Source organism: Leptinotarsa decemlineata, unplaced genomic scaffold, assembly GCF_025532065.1.
Source record: "Leptinotarsa decemlineata unplaced genomic scaffold, Ldec_3_MD MMD2_tig00078422_RagTag_RagTag, whole genome shotgun sequence".
Lineage (NCBI taxonomy): Eukaryota > Metazoa > Arthropoda > Insecta > Coleoptera > Chrysomelidae > Leptinotarsa > Leptinotarsa decemlineata.
The window spans coordinates 7,921,804-7,939,495 of record NW_027412747.1 but is presented as its reverse complement, the minus strand read 5'-3'; the positions used below and the strand labels follow the sequence as shown (position 1 = coordinate 7,939,495).

At 34.8% G+C, this 17,692-nt stretch overlaps 1 protein-coding gene across 2 annotated transcripts in view; it reads right to left on the bottom strand.

The window, feature by feature from the left end:
* The window catches only part of LOC111508229 (uncharacterized), a 34,047-nt gene extending 23,333 nt beyond the window's left edge, over positions 1-10,714 (bottom strand). For both annotated transcript variants that reach the window (XM_074186358.1, XM_074186359.1), the window contains exons 1-4: positions 10,515-10,714; positions 10,173-10,461; positions 5,101-5,332; positions 3,451-3,724 (exon numbers count right to left, since the gene is read on the bottom strand). In XM_074186358.1, the coding sequence (XP_074042459.1) occupies positions 3,451-3,724; positions 5,101-5,332; positions 10,173-10,461; positions 10,515-10,592 (873 nt within the window). In that variant the 5' untranslated portion in view covers positions 10,593-10,714. The remainder of the gene's footprint in view (positions 1-3,450; positions 3,725-5,100; positions 5,333-10,172; positions 10,462-10,514) is intronic.
* Between the last annotated feature and the right edge of the window lie 6,978 nt (positions 10,715-17,692).

Genomic DNA, 17,692 nt, shown 5'->3' with positions numbered 1-17,692 from the left:
CTTTGAAGTGCACTAGACTTTGATAGATTTCCATGTAAGTAAAATTTTATTTAGATAGAAAAAAAGATATGTAGATCATGCATAGAAGTTACTTTTAAATACAAACTGGAAGAAAAAGCCCTCCCGAAACGAGTACTTTCATATAAACATTATGTAACGAAGTTACTATTTTCGTGTACAGAACTCATTTGTCTACGAGTAGTTTATTGGGTTTTCCAAGTCCAAGTCTCGCGTCTGAAACAGAATACTTGTATCTTGGTTTTTTCTTGGTATAAAAATATCGTTCTTACTGGAAAATATTCCGGAGAATACCGGAAATTCGATACGTTTAGTTCCGTTCCGCGAATGATGAAAACCTCCTGGATAGTTTCTGGCAATCCTGACCGTTATCCATTGCACCCGCGATTAGATTTGCCCCCGCGAGACAACAAAAATGTGCAGTCTAGTCAGACTGTTCACCAGAGCCACCACGCAGAGCCAGCAGCAGGGGAACAATCCGTAGACAACCGAGCCACACCAACTGGATTCAGAGGAAGCGATGGTAACCAAGTTGATTTAGCTGACTGCAGTCTGTGCCGACCAACTGAACGAGCCGTCAGAGGGTAATTCCGAATCATACAAGGTAGGACACGTACAAAGATATTAAGTATAATAAGTGCCTCTCCGTCGCCATCCGAGTTTGCGTCGCTTCGTGTCGGAGGTGTCTTGCCGTTTATTAGTATCGTCACGTGGCTCTTTCTCATCTGCTAGATAAACTAGATGGCATATCGTACTCAAAAGTGGAAAATGAACGGGCCAGAGTTAGCAAAAACCATAAAGTGAAGTTTGAAAAACTATACAAGGCTGAAGGTTCAGCAGCCCCACACTTAGATATAATAATAATAATAATAGGTCTTTATTCCCATGATGATACAATAAATAAACGGGAAAGGCTGAAGATCAGTTGGTCGCACCAAAAGATGCAACCTCTGTTTTCATGTTCAGAGTGGTCATAAACCGAACATACCAGGTTCTCACTGAAGACGAAACGTCAGTGTTAGCACGAGGCGGTAATTTCGCGATCATGCCGCATCAGATACCAAACGAGGCAATTATCGCCAACACGGAAGAGGCAATCAGGAATTTAGCGGATGAGGAAGCGGAAGTGACATCAAATATTCTGAGCAAGGCACGACCGCCAAAATGCAACTTCCTAAAAAGAGATTTTGCAGCCTTGAAAAGCTTGAACTCTGATGAGGGTATCACGATTCTTCCAGCGGACAAGGAAAACGCCACGGTGCCTCTGAACACGAAAGAATATTACAGTAAAATCGAAGAACACTAGAACCTTTCATACTGCCGTAAACTTGAACGGGACTAACACAGTTGAGAAACAGTTAGACAATCATTACATTTTTCTCACTGCTAGAAACTGTACGAGAACCATTTTCAGAACCGAAGCCGCTCCACCCAGGCTCTACGATCTTCCGAAAGTACATGAAACCAACATGCCACTAAGACCAATGATCAGTGCCTTAGGTTCGCTGACGTACCACCTGGTGAAGTATCTGACCTCGTTCTTCCAGCCTCATGTGGGAAAAACAGACTTCGTTGGTAAAATTAGGGTCAGCTTCGATTTTGTCCATGTTTACTAATGTCCCACCGGAAGAATCTGTGAGGGGGCTATCCTACTTGTTTCCGAGTAATATCTCCGGACTCTTCAGAGCATGTCTCACGAGGAGTTTCTTTCAATTGAGGGGTAACTTCTATGAGCAAATAGATGGCGTGGCTATAAGAAGCCAACTTAGCCCAGTGATAGCCAACTACTTCATATAACATTTTGCAAAGAAAGCTATCGACACCTTCGAATTCAAATCGACCTTGTGGCTACGTTACGCGAGGACACCGTCATCTGGAAACATGAAAGCGATGCTCTAAACCTTTTCCTTGACCACTTGAACGCTCAAAACCCCAGCATCAAGTTCACCATGGAGACTAAACAAGATTAACGGATAGCATTCCTAGATGTACTCACCAAACGATGTGGTGCTAGATTAACCCACAAAGTGTACCGAAAACCCACGCACACCGATATATATCTGCACGCACTATCAAACCACTATCCTAGTCAAAAGAGAGGAGTCACCTCTACTCTAATTGAACGGGCTCAAAGAATATATGAACCAGCGATCTTGAGGAAGAACTGGAACGTCTCCAAGTGACCTTGAGATCGAATATATACAGTGTACCCGAGATCAACAAGGCCATGAAACTGAAGAGTTCCACAGCTTAAAACGAGGGGGAGGCTCAGGTGACAGAATTGGAAAACTCTTGGGGAAACTCAACATTGAAACGGTTTTCAAACCCACCAAGAAGATACAACAAAGTCTCAGGTCGACTAAAGACAAAAGAGACCTGTTATCAGCAGCAAGGGTGTATCACATATTGTGCACTTGTGGGAAAGTATACATCGGAACCACCAGAAGATCCATGGGAATAAGGCTGAAGGAGCATGAAAGAAACTGCAGACTAGGCCAATCCAACAAATCGGCTATGGCGGAACACGTATCTAGTAAAGGAAACCACAGGATTCTGTTTGAAAACACAAAACTCATTGCCCCCAACCAGGGATACCATAGCGTCGATAGCGTTTTCTTTATTTTGAAATCAAAATTGTGAGCTGTTTATTATATCTAGTGCATTTTGTAATGTTCTGTTTTTTGTTCGTATTCTATTATGACATAGCACTTTAACAATTTATCACCAAAGTGATCAATTGATAAATGAATAAATAAAATATATCAATTCCTTATATATGGAAGGTTTATTAATTCTTTAAAATTTTTGAATAATTTTTATGATAAAAGAAATAGCACCAATCAAAAAATGATAATACAATATACCTAAAATCATGGAACAACTCTTTGAACACATCAAGTTGCAAACTAAATCACTAACATATACGGTGAAGTTGAAACTAGAGCTCAAAAACAATGCATTCATTATCGAACACCAGACAAAGCTTGTTTCGACCCTCCATAGGTTTTAACAGAGGTGCTAGGCGTAATCACGAATGCATTGCTGGACTCAATTGTCTTTAAAGGTCACATACAAGAAAGGAAACGCAATAACAATTTCCCTTATGAAAAAGCCTCCTAAGGGATCGACAGAAGACAATCCACAAATGTCAAAGATGAACAAGATTCCCCAAGGCACATATAAGTTGATACTGACAATTGCATAAACATATTTTCATAATGAGTGAGTCCTACAAAGTTAGTTGTCAAGTGCAATTCTAAGGAACATGATATCACCAGGATATTTTTTGATTATAAAAAAACTGTAAAGACTTGAGATAAGCTCCTATAATATGTGTACTTTTCACTTATAATTCATTTCAATCATAATGAAAGGTCCATTGCAACAGATTTTATGACGAATTAATCACATCTATCTAACTGCTGTACTCACCGCACACTTCATAACATACTCGAACTCGTCCGAAACAATAGACGCTCTGATTCCAGAATCTTCGCTGCCACTTTGGCTATGAAAACACGAGGGCATATCGCAGGACTGGGCTCCATTTGCGGCACAGTATATATCACCTTCGCTACGGCTGAGCCTTTTGTTCACATAGCAGGAGCCCGTGTTAGTCAACTGGCCTCTGGCGACAAGGTAATGAAGCAGGGTAGACCCGTCATTACAGTAGAGATATAACTGGCCAGGGCCAACGGAGAATTCACTATAAAAAAATTTCATCATGATCAGGAAGAGGGTTTGCATATAAATCATCTTTTTTTGTAGTGAAAACTGTTACCGTTATGTAACAAATGTCAAATGTTGAAAGAATATTGAATATTGAAACATTAAATCATTTGTTAACAAAAACAAATTCTGATCTGAGGTAATACCTGTACTAATACTTGAGGGCGCTAATAAAATTGCAGTAGTGTTTTGTGGGCTCTTTAACCTGTCCAACAAAAAAACGATTTTTTTCTTTCTGTTGAAAGATCACTCTAGTTTCGCCTGTACCCAAGGCTAAGAAACATTTTTCAAATAACTACAGATCAGTTGCTTGACAGTGAGTAAAATAAAAAATTAGATAGAAAGCTCTTCTTAATCAACAATTTATTTCAACAATTGGAATGCTTCAACAACTTAAGCGATCGCTAATATGATTTCTATAAGCAAAGATTAATAGGCGACTTTCTTGCATCGGTTGCCATCTTCGGAACAGACGATGTTAGTACTTGCTTCAGTTTTGGTAGCTTACTATTGTTTTGACAATGTTTTGAGAACTTATTCTACAATTAACTCAGTCCAGATGCTGTATATCTGGAAAATGACATAAATAGACTAAATAATTAGAGTGTAAATAACAAAATGATTCTCAATACTCAGAAATGCCACACAATGAGCTACTATTGCTGTCCTTCACAAAGCAATATTGCTTTGGGAAGGACAACAGTGTTAAAAGACCTGGTTTGATATTACCTTGACCTTTGACCATCATATTACAATAGTTATTAATAAAGCTATGAAAAGTTAAGGGTTTGTAAAACGAACTACACAGGACTTCACTGATGTTAACTACATACAAGTTTTATATTGTTCTCTCAAGGCCTCACTTGAAATATTGTACTACTATATGCAATACTGAAGGTTAGGAACTTTTTTCTATTCTACAGATATGTACAAAAAAGTGTATAACTTACAATTACTATTATTATATCACCACATTCGTTAATGAAGTTTTAAAGATCTTGGGTTTCATAAAAAGGTTAACATCAGTCTTCATATTCTGAACATTGAATTGTACCCTAATTAGATTACACCTTATGTATTGCTCTGTAATTTGGAATAAATCACAAACATTTTTCGATTACATCAACTTTTAGCTATACTATTTTTAGACTATCACCAAACCTAGAATTTTCAAAATGTATCCCCACTCTGTTAAAAGAAAGCATGAAGACTTGATTTGTCTACATAACATAACGAATAATAAACTGAAATACCCCCACTTATTGTCAAGAATCCACTCTCAAGTGTCCTCTCGTTCACAGAAAAAAAATAAAATAGAGTATATTTGTACAAACATATTAACGAATACATTACCCGCTGGTGTGCATCACAATTATTTTTTTTTCATCAATCGGTTGAGTCGCTGCCTGATGATGGAACTGGTGAAACTGAAACCATTTCCAAGACAACTTTTGTTCTCCAGTGCAAGGATCACTTATAACCAGTTCCTGCTGGGTAATACTAAGCACGCCAAATAGTCCAACAAGACCGGCTGATCTGGAATGCTCGTTGTCGACCAAGGAGACTCGGAAGTTTGCATTGCCAACTGCCACGGAAAAGAAAAAAACTCAGAACCAGGTTTTTGTTATTTCAATATTGTCCTCTCAAGGGTAGAAACTTCAAACATTGAACAAAAGTAATTTTTTGTGGTGGAAAATAGTTTCTTAACGACTTTCTTTTGGTATTTTCACCTTCCATGACGTTAAAATTATATTCAGGAATGTTCCTGTTGATGATAAGACTTCAAATTGTAAGATCGAGGTTGGAAAACTACTCAACTTTAAAACATCGAACGAAGATGGATGATAGTTCTGTTCTATATTAGAACTTTCAAGATTATGTATAGACAAAACCTATTTTCAATATGGAGATGTTTTCTATCAACAAGAATTGGGCATGGTTATGGGTTCCCCTTTATCTTCCACCCTTATATTATAGCGATCGTGTATCAAGTTGTAAGAGTAAGCAGAATACCACTCTTGTCAGCTGACCAGAGAAATTACTCACCAAATGGAGTAATCGATTTTGTTGAGAAGCTGAATTATTTTGTCAAGTTTCAATAGGTGTGAGTCACAATCAACCGTCGTGGATTGCAGTGGAATATAGAATAGACACATTCAGTTTGGATCTACCTTCCTCTATATCAAGGATGATATAAGATATTCGTGATTTTTTTCACCAAACACCCTAAAAGGGCATGTTATGGATGTACAGGATGAAGTACTGAGAAAATCCATAAGAACAATATGACATAAAAATTTCAACACACCATTTCATCTGCTCGAAATGAGAGCTATCCTCAAAATATTTCAAATAGAAATGAGGTTTGTATAATACCTCACTTGGAAAGTATTTCTATTGTTTATTCAGTCATATTTTAATAAAAAGAATATGTTTAGAAACCAAAGTATAACATGAAGAATGAAACGTGATTTTCACATCTAAGTAAAATACCAATAATTGTAATCTTAATGTGCCTAGAAAGAACAGATAAGCCAGTCATAACTTTAAATGGCTTTTGGATATTTAATTACAACAATTTGACATCTGTCAATACAACTACAAATTTTTGTATAAAAATACAGAGTGAAACAAAAATATATGAGAGGACACTAAACTGAATCATCATGATTTTCAACAGTGGATATTCAAATCGAATCTCTCAATCAACAGTAATAGACTGCAAGTCCATGCTAAATTATTGGTGATTAGATATTTCACATGTTACCCTTTCATGGAGCTGGTCCTTAATATTAATCAAAATGACCTGAAGGTTTTCTTGAATCTCTTCTAGATTTTAGATGTATAATAATTGCATGACAAGATAAATTACAGTTGATATAAAAAACGGATTTTGTAAAAGCCATACAAGAGGGGATTTTCCTGAAAATGAAAATCTTTGTTATTTTCCTGTCCCACATTAATTTTTTGTACGGCATTCAATAATAATAATAATACGCTTTTTGGGATTCAGTTATAGTAAAGCACAACTGAGGAAGAGATAAGTTTTATGTCACTTATTTTGCTTTCAGAAACAAAAACAGAAAACAGAAACAGAAACAAAAACCGGCTTGCACCAAATTCTTGAGCGAGAGACAGAGAGAGTGAGAGAGATAGAGAGAATTTTATTGTACATATTTATTCCATTGTATACTAACGAATCCTTTACCATTGTTGTTGTGGGCAGGGGAAGTTTGATCAAGTTAGCGTGGCGTGTATGACAGGGTGGCTCGTTTGTATCAACAAGAGCAGATATATTTTTATGAATCAGACTTACTGTTTCAAGGATAAATAGAGAGATTGTTGTTAGGATTTTTGTTCAATGAATAATGGTTTGTAGTGTTCTTGGAAATTTGTCCTGCATATACACTGGACAGCTCACTTCTGTAAAACAAAAATAGTCTGCAGCATGTGATTGAACCCATTAAATACATTCCCAAACCGAGGAGTATTTCCTTATGAAATGGAAAAAAAAATAAACATCTTGGTTGAAATTGAAGACAAACCCTTACCTTCTTTGAAACTGTTCTCAAATGTCAAACACTTCGTTTTGAAATATAAAGAGTGTATCCTATCAGAAATTTCAGATTTTGTATCCAATTTTTTTCTATCAAAAAGCAGAAAAAGTAGGACCTTTCTGAAAAAAGTACACTACCACTCTAATTTGTCTTCCGCTTCTTCAAGTTAGACACTAAGTAGTCAAGCATACCTAATATGTATGTTAGTTCGGGCCAAATATTACAACTGAATTTTGAAGCGCTTATCCACAAGATGAAATTTTGCGATTACTTTCATTTTGGATGACAATACATGGTTAGTTGTAATACCATTCTGCATCCAGCATGGCGGATGCCCCAAAATGTCAGGGCACTAGATCTTCATCCTCCTCCATGATTATGACAAGTATGATACTCCTCTAAAAGCAATATGGCATATCGTCAAGACGACTATTTGCCATATTGGATTTTTTTATGAACCCATGTACCTAAATGAAAAGAATACAAACAATAACTTAACTTATTTCATCAGTTCGGACTGCCATTGTCTAATATAATATATATTGATTTGAAATCCCTGAAAAAATTAAAAAGATTAACCAAAAATAATTTTATTAAACTAAAAACTGACATTACAAAGAAATAACATACAAGTAACAACCAAAAAACTAAAAATTGAAATATTAATAATAGCTGAAAATTAAAAAATATTAACAAAAAATAAAAAATAAAAATTAAAAGATTCCAAACCAAGTTACGTCACGCGACTTTTCAATTGTTAGTATCCACAGTCATCTTCGGGTGATAACTGGACTTATTCCTCCTAAATGTGACTATTTATAGGTCATTGGAGTGCTTTCACCTATCCCCTCTGCCCTCTCTCTGCTTCATTGGTTTCAACGGGAGACGATCGTTTGGCGGGAGTTGGTCGTTTTTTGCTTGATTAGAGGTTTCCATATGTTACGTATCTCTACGCTAGCTTGACTAAATGCGTTGTTGGACAACATATAGGCCACTTCTTTGAATTTTCTCCTAAACTAGTGTTTCTCTTTGTGGATGATTTCAGCTTGAGCCCACTTGATGTTATGTTGATGAGTCCAAACATGCTCTGCCGGATTTGCTGGTTTATCCTCGCTGTGTGTGTTTCCAGATCTGGTGTTCCCAGATCTGAAGATCTATTCTATTATAGAATAGGTGAAAGCACTCGAATGACCTATAAATAGTCAGATCTTGGAGGAATAAGTCCAGTTATCACCCGAAGATGATTTTGGATACTAACAATCGAAACGTCGTGACGTAACTTGGTTTGGAATCTCTTATTTTTTTTTAAATTTTTGTTAATGATATTTTTTAATTTTTAGCTTTTATTAATATTTCAATTTTTATTTTTTTGATTGTTACTTGTATGTTATTTCTTTGTAATTTCAGGTTTTAGTTAAATAAAATTGTTATTTTCGATTAATCTTTTTAATTTTTTCAGGGATTTCAAATCAAATTATATTAGAAAATGGAAGTCCGAACTGATGAAATACACCACGAAATATTGTCAACCACATTCAAACAAACGTTAAATAACTTAACTCCAAAGGCAATATGGCAGATTGCCCAAATCCCTATGATCCCCTATGTATCCCTAGGGATACATCCCTATGAAATGAGTACCAAAAGGTTCGAAATGGAGGAAAACAAGATGGCCACCATAGCAATTTCAAAGAGTAATAACTTGGCAAAGTTTAGGGACAGTTTGGTGGTGCTCAAACAAATGTTGTAGAAACTGACTGTGCAACAATGACACATTATATGAAATGAATTACACAAAAAAAAAGAAAATAAACTTTGAATTAAATCAATTTATATGGTATAGAAGCTTGAAGCGAGATTTACCTTTATAGAAACAAGAATACAGAATGTAATTTGATGTTGACATAAGTAATTCTAAGAAAAAAAAAATATGTTTTTTATAAAATAGGTAAATATCGTGGCAAGCTTTATATCATATAAATTGTGCAATATAAAATAATGATGGGTTCAATTTTATTAAAAGCTTTTTTTTCACTATCACACCAATTCAAAAGATATAGATAATATACCAAATATAGATAATATACCAAATATAGATAATATACTTTGTGCCAACTATTTTTACCTACCAATTTCTATCAACTATTTTTACCTTTGTTTTGAATGGTTTCCAAGTTTTGGCGTGTTTTTTTTTGTTATAATCTCCAAACGTTTCAACTGCAACTGCGGCAGTCATCTTCAGTGGCGTGGTTGAAGTACTCTTCTTGATGTATCAAGTTTCAGTTGAAATGTCAAGAAACGTACTATGACCACACCACTGAAGATGACTTCCGCAGTTGCTCTTGAAACGTTTGGAGATTATAACTAAAGAAGATCACAGCAAAGCCCGGAAACCAACCAAAAATTGATGCCAGCCGTGAAAGCCTATGGTTCTTTAATTCATAGTTAAAAATGTGGGATTATAACCTTCAAATACGAGGCCTGAAATTTGTAATGTAGCCAAGAAATTTGAAACATTTCAAAAAAGTTCATCACCTAATAAAGAAATGAAACTCAAACAACTTTATATCACACAAATTTGTAATGAGTTACTGGAGCAGTTGATGAAACTCAGGGTTTGTAAGATACACAGACTTTTTTTTAAAATCTCTTTTAGCCGTTCAGTTGTTAAACTATTTTAATTTGGAAAAACAACAAAGAATTTTTTTTGAATTTTAATAGGTTGTTTCTGGTTATGAAATTTAATATTACTCTTATTTGGAACATCCTTCACCATTGAATATTTCTTGTCAAAACAGTTGGGACTTTGTTTTAGACATTGACCAAAAAATACAAATTAATTTTGCTTCAGAATTCATGAACATTTACCTGGTATGTAAGATGCAATGCTAAGTATCCTCCTGATTGAAGACATCCACTGCTGTGAATTCGATTCTGAGTTTCCTGACAGAAATATCAGAGGTTTTTTGTTGCGACCCAAGTTGAAAACGCCAAAAGCATATCTTTTCGTTCTAGAGTCTGTTCTGCAAATCGTAGAAGATCTGGGTAATGTTATACAGTTCAAGACACTGCCTTCTTTTCCAGATTTCAACTTCAGTTCCAGCCCGTTTTCTATGCTGTCCAGTCGTTTAATCTCGCACCACTGTTTTTGCCATGCCTGAAAAACAATTTTTAGTTGCCTGTTTTTGAGTAGAAATAATGTAACCCCACCTTCCAAGGCGTGAATCCTCTTCTTGATTTCGACGATATCTTTACGTCCAGATAACCACTCAACAGTTCGCTTGCCATTTTTTTCAATTTCAATACTAATGTAAACTACATCCAAGCATTATTTCAAAACTGTTTATTTACTTTAACTTCCATGTTTATTTAAATTGTTTTCAATTTAAATGAAATGACGTCTGACATTGCGGTGTTGCAATAATGTTTTCAGTGAGTCTATGGACAGTTACTTGAACTGGAATGTTAATTTATACTTTCAGATCCTAAGATCAACTGATAAAATTTCATATCGGGTGCATCGAGTTAGTTGTGTTCATCCCTATGTAGTATGGAAATATTTGAATACGATTTCAGGATGTCACTCTTGAACACCCTTCGGAGAGTAGGATTAAGGGCGTGGCGGAATGCAAAAGTTATATTCAACGAAATTCATTTTTTGTGGAGGAAAAAATCAGTTTTTTATCGACCTTTTTTGGGTGATTGTTACCTTCCACAATCTGAAAAAATATAAAAATTATAATGGAGAACTTTATACAAGTGTAGAAGGGCAAACTTTTTAGTTTACCCCGATAAGTTACTGCGTAAAAATCAAAGTATTTTTCACAAAGAAAAATCTTCTATTTATCAGTAACTTGTCGTATTTAACAATTTTGCCTATCAAAAAAATTATTAAGAAATAATACTTATCTTTTACGTTTCGGAGGCCAAAATCTGCCTCCGTCTTCAGAAATGGATAAAAAATTCGAATATAAACGCAGTATATATTCTTATATATATTCTTCTGTCGAAGAAGTAAAGAAATAAGCTATCAAAAAAGGAATAACTGCGTATATATTCGAATTTTTATCCATTTCTGAAGACGGAGGCCGATTTTGGCCTCCGAAACGTAAAAGATAAGTATTATTTCTTAATAATTTTTTTGATAGGCAAAATTGTTAAATACGACAAGTTACTGATGAATAGAAGATTTTTCTTTGTGAAAAATACTTTTATTTTTACGCAGTAACTTATCGGGGTAAACTAAAAAGTTTGCCCTTCTACACTTGTATAAAGTTCTCCATTATAATTTTTATATTTTTTCAGATTGTGCAAGGTAACAATTACCCAAAAAAGGTTGATAAAAAACAAAAGTTATCTACTATCAATAAGTAATGAGACATAAGTTTCCTATTATTCGTGATAACCATACTTTCAAAGTATCGTTTTTTGTTTTTGCTTTTATGCAGTGGATACACTATTCCATACACTATATCTGAAATATTTTAATTATTATGAACAATTATCTTAGTTATACCTACATCAAACAAAATTTTATTGACGTAGAACTGACGATTTATGGATTTTTGAACAGTCCAAAAATACTTCTTTTCTCAATATGCCATTCGCAATTCAATTACCTACAGTCTTTCATTATTACTGGTATTTTTTTTACATAACATAGACTTGAATATGTTAAAATATGTTTTTCCGTTTACCAGCTGTTGCACTACAACGAACAACAACCCTCAGAAGTCGAAACTTGTGCGAGCTAAGAGCTAACGAGGTCTCACTTTTTAACGTGTTTGGACGATAGCAAGTGAAAATCGATTTTAGGTCTGTTGCTTGAATCACCGACTCCCACATCGGTTAGTTGAGAGAGTGAACAAAGCACCCATGTCGAACCGCCCGGCTACCGATCTAGCGAACATGTTATTTTCGTCGCTTATCATTTTCAGCGCCACACAATATATATACCGATCATAAACATTTCAGTTTGAGTAATGAAAATGATGAACTTCATAGGTTGAAATTTTCTTACCAGGAGAGTTTATTGAGCTCCAGTTTAAAAAATCTGAATGAAAATAAGCACAACCTGAGAACAACCAAGAAATAATTTCTCTCAATGTTGCAGACGTTTACTTTTCAAAGAGGTTTGTTTTATGAAATAGTGATGACTTGTAGTTTTTCGAGTTTTTCAGAAGTATCATAATCTGCATTTGTGATGCACTGTTTGGAACCTTTGGTGCAGTAATGAATATTACTGGAGTTTTTTCCGAACACCAAATCGTTATTTTTAACACCTCGACACGTGTTTCGTTCACCAAGTGATCGAAACACGTGTTGAGGTGTTAAAAATAACGATTTGGTGTTGGGAAAAACTCCATTAATATTCATAATCTGCATTAAATATTTATGTTACGTTTTTGATTCAGAAGTGTGATCCTCACAACAGGAAAAAATAGATCACCTGAAACAATTTCAATAATAGTGTTGACATACATGTTATGGCTTTCTACTTCTCTGTCTTTATACAAAAAATGCAGGCATCTCTCAAACTATTTCTACAAATATAATAATCCATCAACCGAGACTTCAAAATAGTTATTGTTTACAATTTACAGTAGTAGATAAACGTCTTGTTTTTGTTTTTTAATTCGTTCAGAACGACAGAAAAATCTATGTTTTTTGAATAATCCGATTCAATGCTCAATAATGCCAAATCGTTCAACATTTGTTTACATAGGTTTTAATATTTTTCAATCTACTGAAAGTGCGTTCAGCAGTTGCACTATTTGTGCCTGTGGTGATAAAAATTCGATAGAGTTTGGCTATATTCGGATCATTTGAAATGAGGGTAATATTTCTTTGGTTTTTACATTAATTTGATTATCTACAAGGTCTCTGAATAATAAACAAAAAGATTGGTATTCAACAATTACATCAATCGTATTTGTAATATCAGATTTATAAAATACTCTGAGCTCTCGTGACCAGCGTAAGTTATCTTCTGAATTTGAAATGTGTTCACAAACAAATTTGTTCGAAACTTTCATGAAGTCTTCAAATCTATCATCCATTGTTTTTCAAATCAGTTTTTATTTCGTAATTTCAACTAACTGGCAATGTTTTTATTAATTTTTTAGTTCTTACCGCGGATTTGTTCCGTAAGGCCAGTTTTGTTTCGGCTAACTATTTTGATTTCGTTTCGTTCATACACTAGAATTTGACAAAGAATTTCAGATCTTTTCCCTTTGACACCACAGCTGTAACTCGTTCGAAAAAGCCAGAACGGTCACATTTACAATCAGTGCCGGTGCTAGATGTTGCGAAGCCCTGTGCAGTATGAGATTTGAGAGGCTCTATTTGAACGTTAATTTCCTTTACAATGTTTTTTATCTTGCTAATGTCACAACTACATGAAGAGCTATGAGTTTTGTAAGCTTTGAAACATGAAAATTTATTTTTTTAATTAGATAAAGAAATAAATACAAATGATTTGAGTAAGTAATTAATGTGTTTGATCAACTATGTCTCTTCAAAATAAATAAATAAGTATTGCAAGAAAAGCCACGAGAAAAACGTCACTAACCAGTTTAAAAAAAACGCAACACGTGTTTCGCCATACAATGGCTTCTTCCGGAGTAAAGACACGCCCGGAGAAGCCATTTCATGGCGAAACGCGTGTTGCGTTTTTGTAAAACTGTTTAGTGAAAATCTCATAATGAAGTGTTTTTTGAATACGTTGGTTAGTTTTCTATGAATAATATTGCAAGCGCGGAGATTTCCAAACCTTCCCAATTAAATATTCCTCAACTTCCGCAGTGTCTTTAGAAAGATGTTAATGATGGTTCTGAACCTCCCCCACCACTTGACCTCGACCTCGAATGGCGTCATATGACTTTGAGCGACGCACGCATCATACAGTGTCACCATTAAAATGCGCACCATATGGGAAAATTTTTTTTCTAAAAGTTTCAATGAAGTTTAACTTCGGCACTTGTTTGTGCTTTAAATTTAACTTTTTAAAAAAAAATTGAAAAAGTGCATTTCTAGATCGAATTTAACAAAAAGTTACTTGAAAAAGTTGTGTCTACGGCAATTTTATATCCATATGCCAAATTTTATGCAACTAGGATAAAGTTAACGTTTTGCTTATTTTTGACAGATATCCCCCTCTATTTCAAAAAACAAGTTCGGTTAATTGTCATCAATTCATGTATACATAACAAACTCATCATGGAGTTTAACTTTTCTGATAAATTTTTACTCATACGGACATTTTTAGAGAGAAATTAAAAATGTGCTATAAAAATTTTAACATGACTGGTGCAAAGTTTCAATCACTTGGCTATTCTATAAGTGTTATATAACACATTCAAAATATTTGAAAAATCAACAATTTGATTGGGACCATTGAATGGTTTCACTTCTGAAAGTTCCTTAGTTTGCAGATAGTAACAACCAAACACCTCTATATTAACTTTCATACATTTATGGATCACTAACACTTCTTCGAGTAGTTTCAATACTTTTTGCTTCAATTCATTAAGAGTGTGGGGAAAACCATGCGGCAATTTTGACTATCCATCCTGCAGCTGACAATTCTACACTTCACTGCTCTGCGTATAACTTCAACGCCGTCTTTATATTGAACCCAAGCATGACAAGGTCAAACTCTCAGCTCAAGATCATATGGCGTACACATAGGTTAAGGTCGGATGCGGTCATTGAAGGTTGTTCAACGTTTAAATAGCTCAAAGTCGTGTGACTTCTTTCAGGGTCATGATCGAACGGTGGGGGAGGTTTAGAACCGTCATTAGCACCCTATTGTTTTTGTCTAATGTTCTCGAAATAACGGCAATCCTGGCAATGTCCGTTGTGTAATCTAAAATTTATTGCATTATTGTAAAGTACTTGGGAAAGAAAGTTTTTGGCTCTCTGCCAAGGAAGGAAGTAATCAATTTTGAAATAAGTAACTCCATACATGGATATGTAGATAATGCAAAGAAGTCACTTTCAGACACAAACTGGAAGGAAAAGACCTCCTGAAACAGCTACTTTCATATAAACATTGAATTACACGAAAGAAAGATTCTTTCGAAACAAATACTTTCATACGAACACTGGATTATACAAAAACACTTCTCTCTACTTAGTTTGTACTTCAAACATTCGTTATGGAATTATATCAGATATTATTCATAGGATTTCTACACAATATACTAAATGAAAGTTAAAAATTTCACTTACATGGAACACTGTTATCTCCACTGGTAAACATCGATGTTTCGCCGTAAGACATTTGCATTAGGGCTCTTCAGTACCAATCTGGATAATATTATAAGAAAAAACCGCACAATTAATTCATACATTACGATTTTTATGTCACGGAATAAGTTTGATCTACTTATGTCATCGATGACATCGTAATGACATTTATTCACTTGATTAATCCCAGCCAGAAGGAATATTGTTTATACTCAAAGGGTTATATTTTTAGGAGTAATACGACTAATTTTTGTGAAAGTTTTTGGCTTTCTACTACTCCATCTCAGTGAGGGGAAAGTGTTTTAATAGATTTTTCTCGAAGTTCCAAATTAACAAGTACCAAAATACAATGTGGAAGGGTCTCTGCTTGGTGTTCAATAACATTATTCCAAATCTTGTTTGGTTAGAAAAGTGCGTTTTCCAATGAAATTTGCATAATTTTCTTTATCCGCTCTCCCTTATGATGAAAAAAATGTATAGCCGGAGGGTTCCTAGTGACCATAAAGGTAACACTTCGGAAAGGACGCAAACGCCAGCTAGTGTCTCATCGGAATAATAACAACCAGCCGTAAGGCTCTCACAGAGAATTCGATATATTCTCTTCAAACGGACGCGTTGGGTTGACAGGATAATTTGTTCAGTTTACATAGAATTATCGCAAAAGTGCACATGAAAGAAAATATGGAGCTGATTAGTGACGAAATTTGTATTGAAATGCTTGAATTAGTCGTATATTAGTCAAATAATTTATTTATTAATGAATTGACCCGCATGTAGTTTGAATTTTCCACTATGTATATGGTTTTGTATCAAACCATTCATTGTAGTTGGTTTTGTCAACAAGATTTCGTTGTCCAGACAATGAAGACAATTGACTGAATGATCAATGTGAACCGGAACCGTTTTTTCCTTTGTTCGATGTAGGTACATCATTTTATTTCAAATTTCAACACATACTTGCCAATTCAATTTATTTATTTAGTTATTCAACGGGTAACCCCCAATTTTTATACTAGATACTATTCTAGTATCTATATATCTAATGAATTAACCTACGTAACGAAAATAAAAATAAAATTGTGATGAAAAAATTGTCTTATAAATCTATACCACGTAAAATATATCTAAGAGTGCTCTGAGAAATGTGAAAAAAAATAATGATGGTCCCATTGGTATTCGATAGATTTCTGGACAAAGGATAATGTTTTCCATAATTACACCTATGAAATTCGAGAGTATAAGTTTGGTTGTTACGTGTCCGTCTCGAGGGAACATGCAGATTAACTTGACAGAGAACAGATGGGTAATTAATTTCGTTGTTCAACAATTTATGTAGGAATATTGTCTGCATGTGCCCGTCTTGTATTGAGTTTGAGCAATCCAATAGTAGAGCGAATTTCAAAGAGCGAATGACTTCTATCTGGCATGTTCATTTTGTAGGCAACATATCTAAGAAATTTATTCTGAACTTTCTCAATATCATAACTGTGGTTGAAGTAAGTTGGAGACCAGCTATAAGTGCAATACTCGATCAGTGATCTAACCAATGCAAAGTATAGTATTTTAATAGAACAAATGTTGGTAAAATCTTTAGTTGATCTGCATATGAATCCTAACATTTTCATCGCTTTATTAGATATGTGTTCATACTATAAATGAAAGTCCACCTTGTCACCCATCATAACATCCAGATCTCGTATATACTGTAGACATTCCAACTTCTTCCCTGCAATACTTTAACCAGCGTATAAAGCTGTATAGTATACACATAATGAATTATGGGTATTTGAAGCTGATTTGATTTTAGACAACTAGGCAGTGATGTACAAGGTCTTCCAAACTTTGACAATCTGTTTTCCCGTAAACCAGCTGTCAGAAGTCGAAACTTGTGCGAGCTAGGGATTAACGAGGTCTTACCTTTTAACGTGTGATTCCTAACACGGGTTGGACGACAGCAAGTTAAAATTGATCGTTGAGACTAAGACTTCAACCACCGACCAACACGACAGTCAATTCGAGTGAGTGAACAAAGCACCCACGTCAAACCGCCTGGCTACCGACCGACCGATAACGGCAATATTGTTGAAGCTACATCTGTCCAATTAGTTGTCATTCATTCAGTCTTCATTGCCAAATCA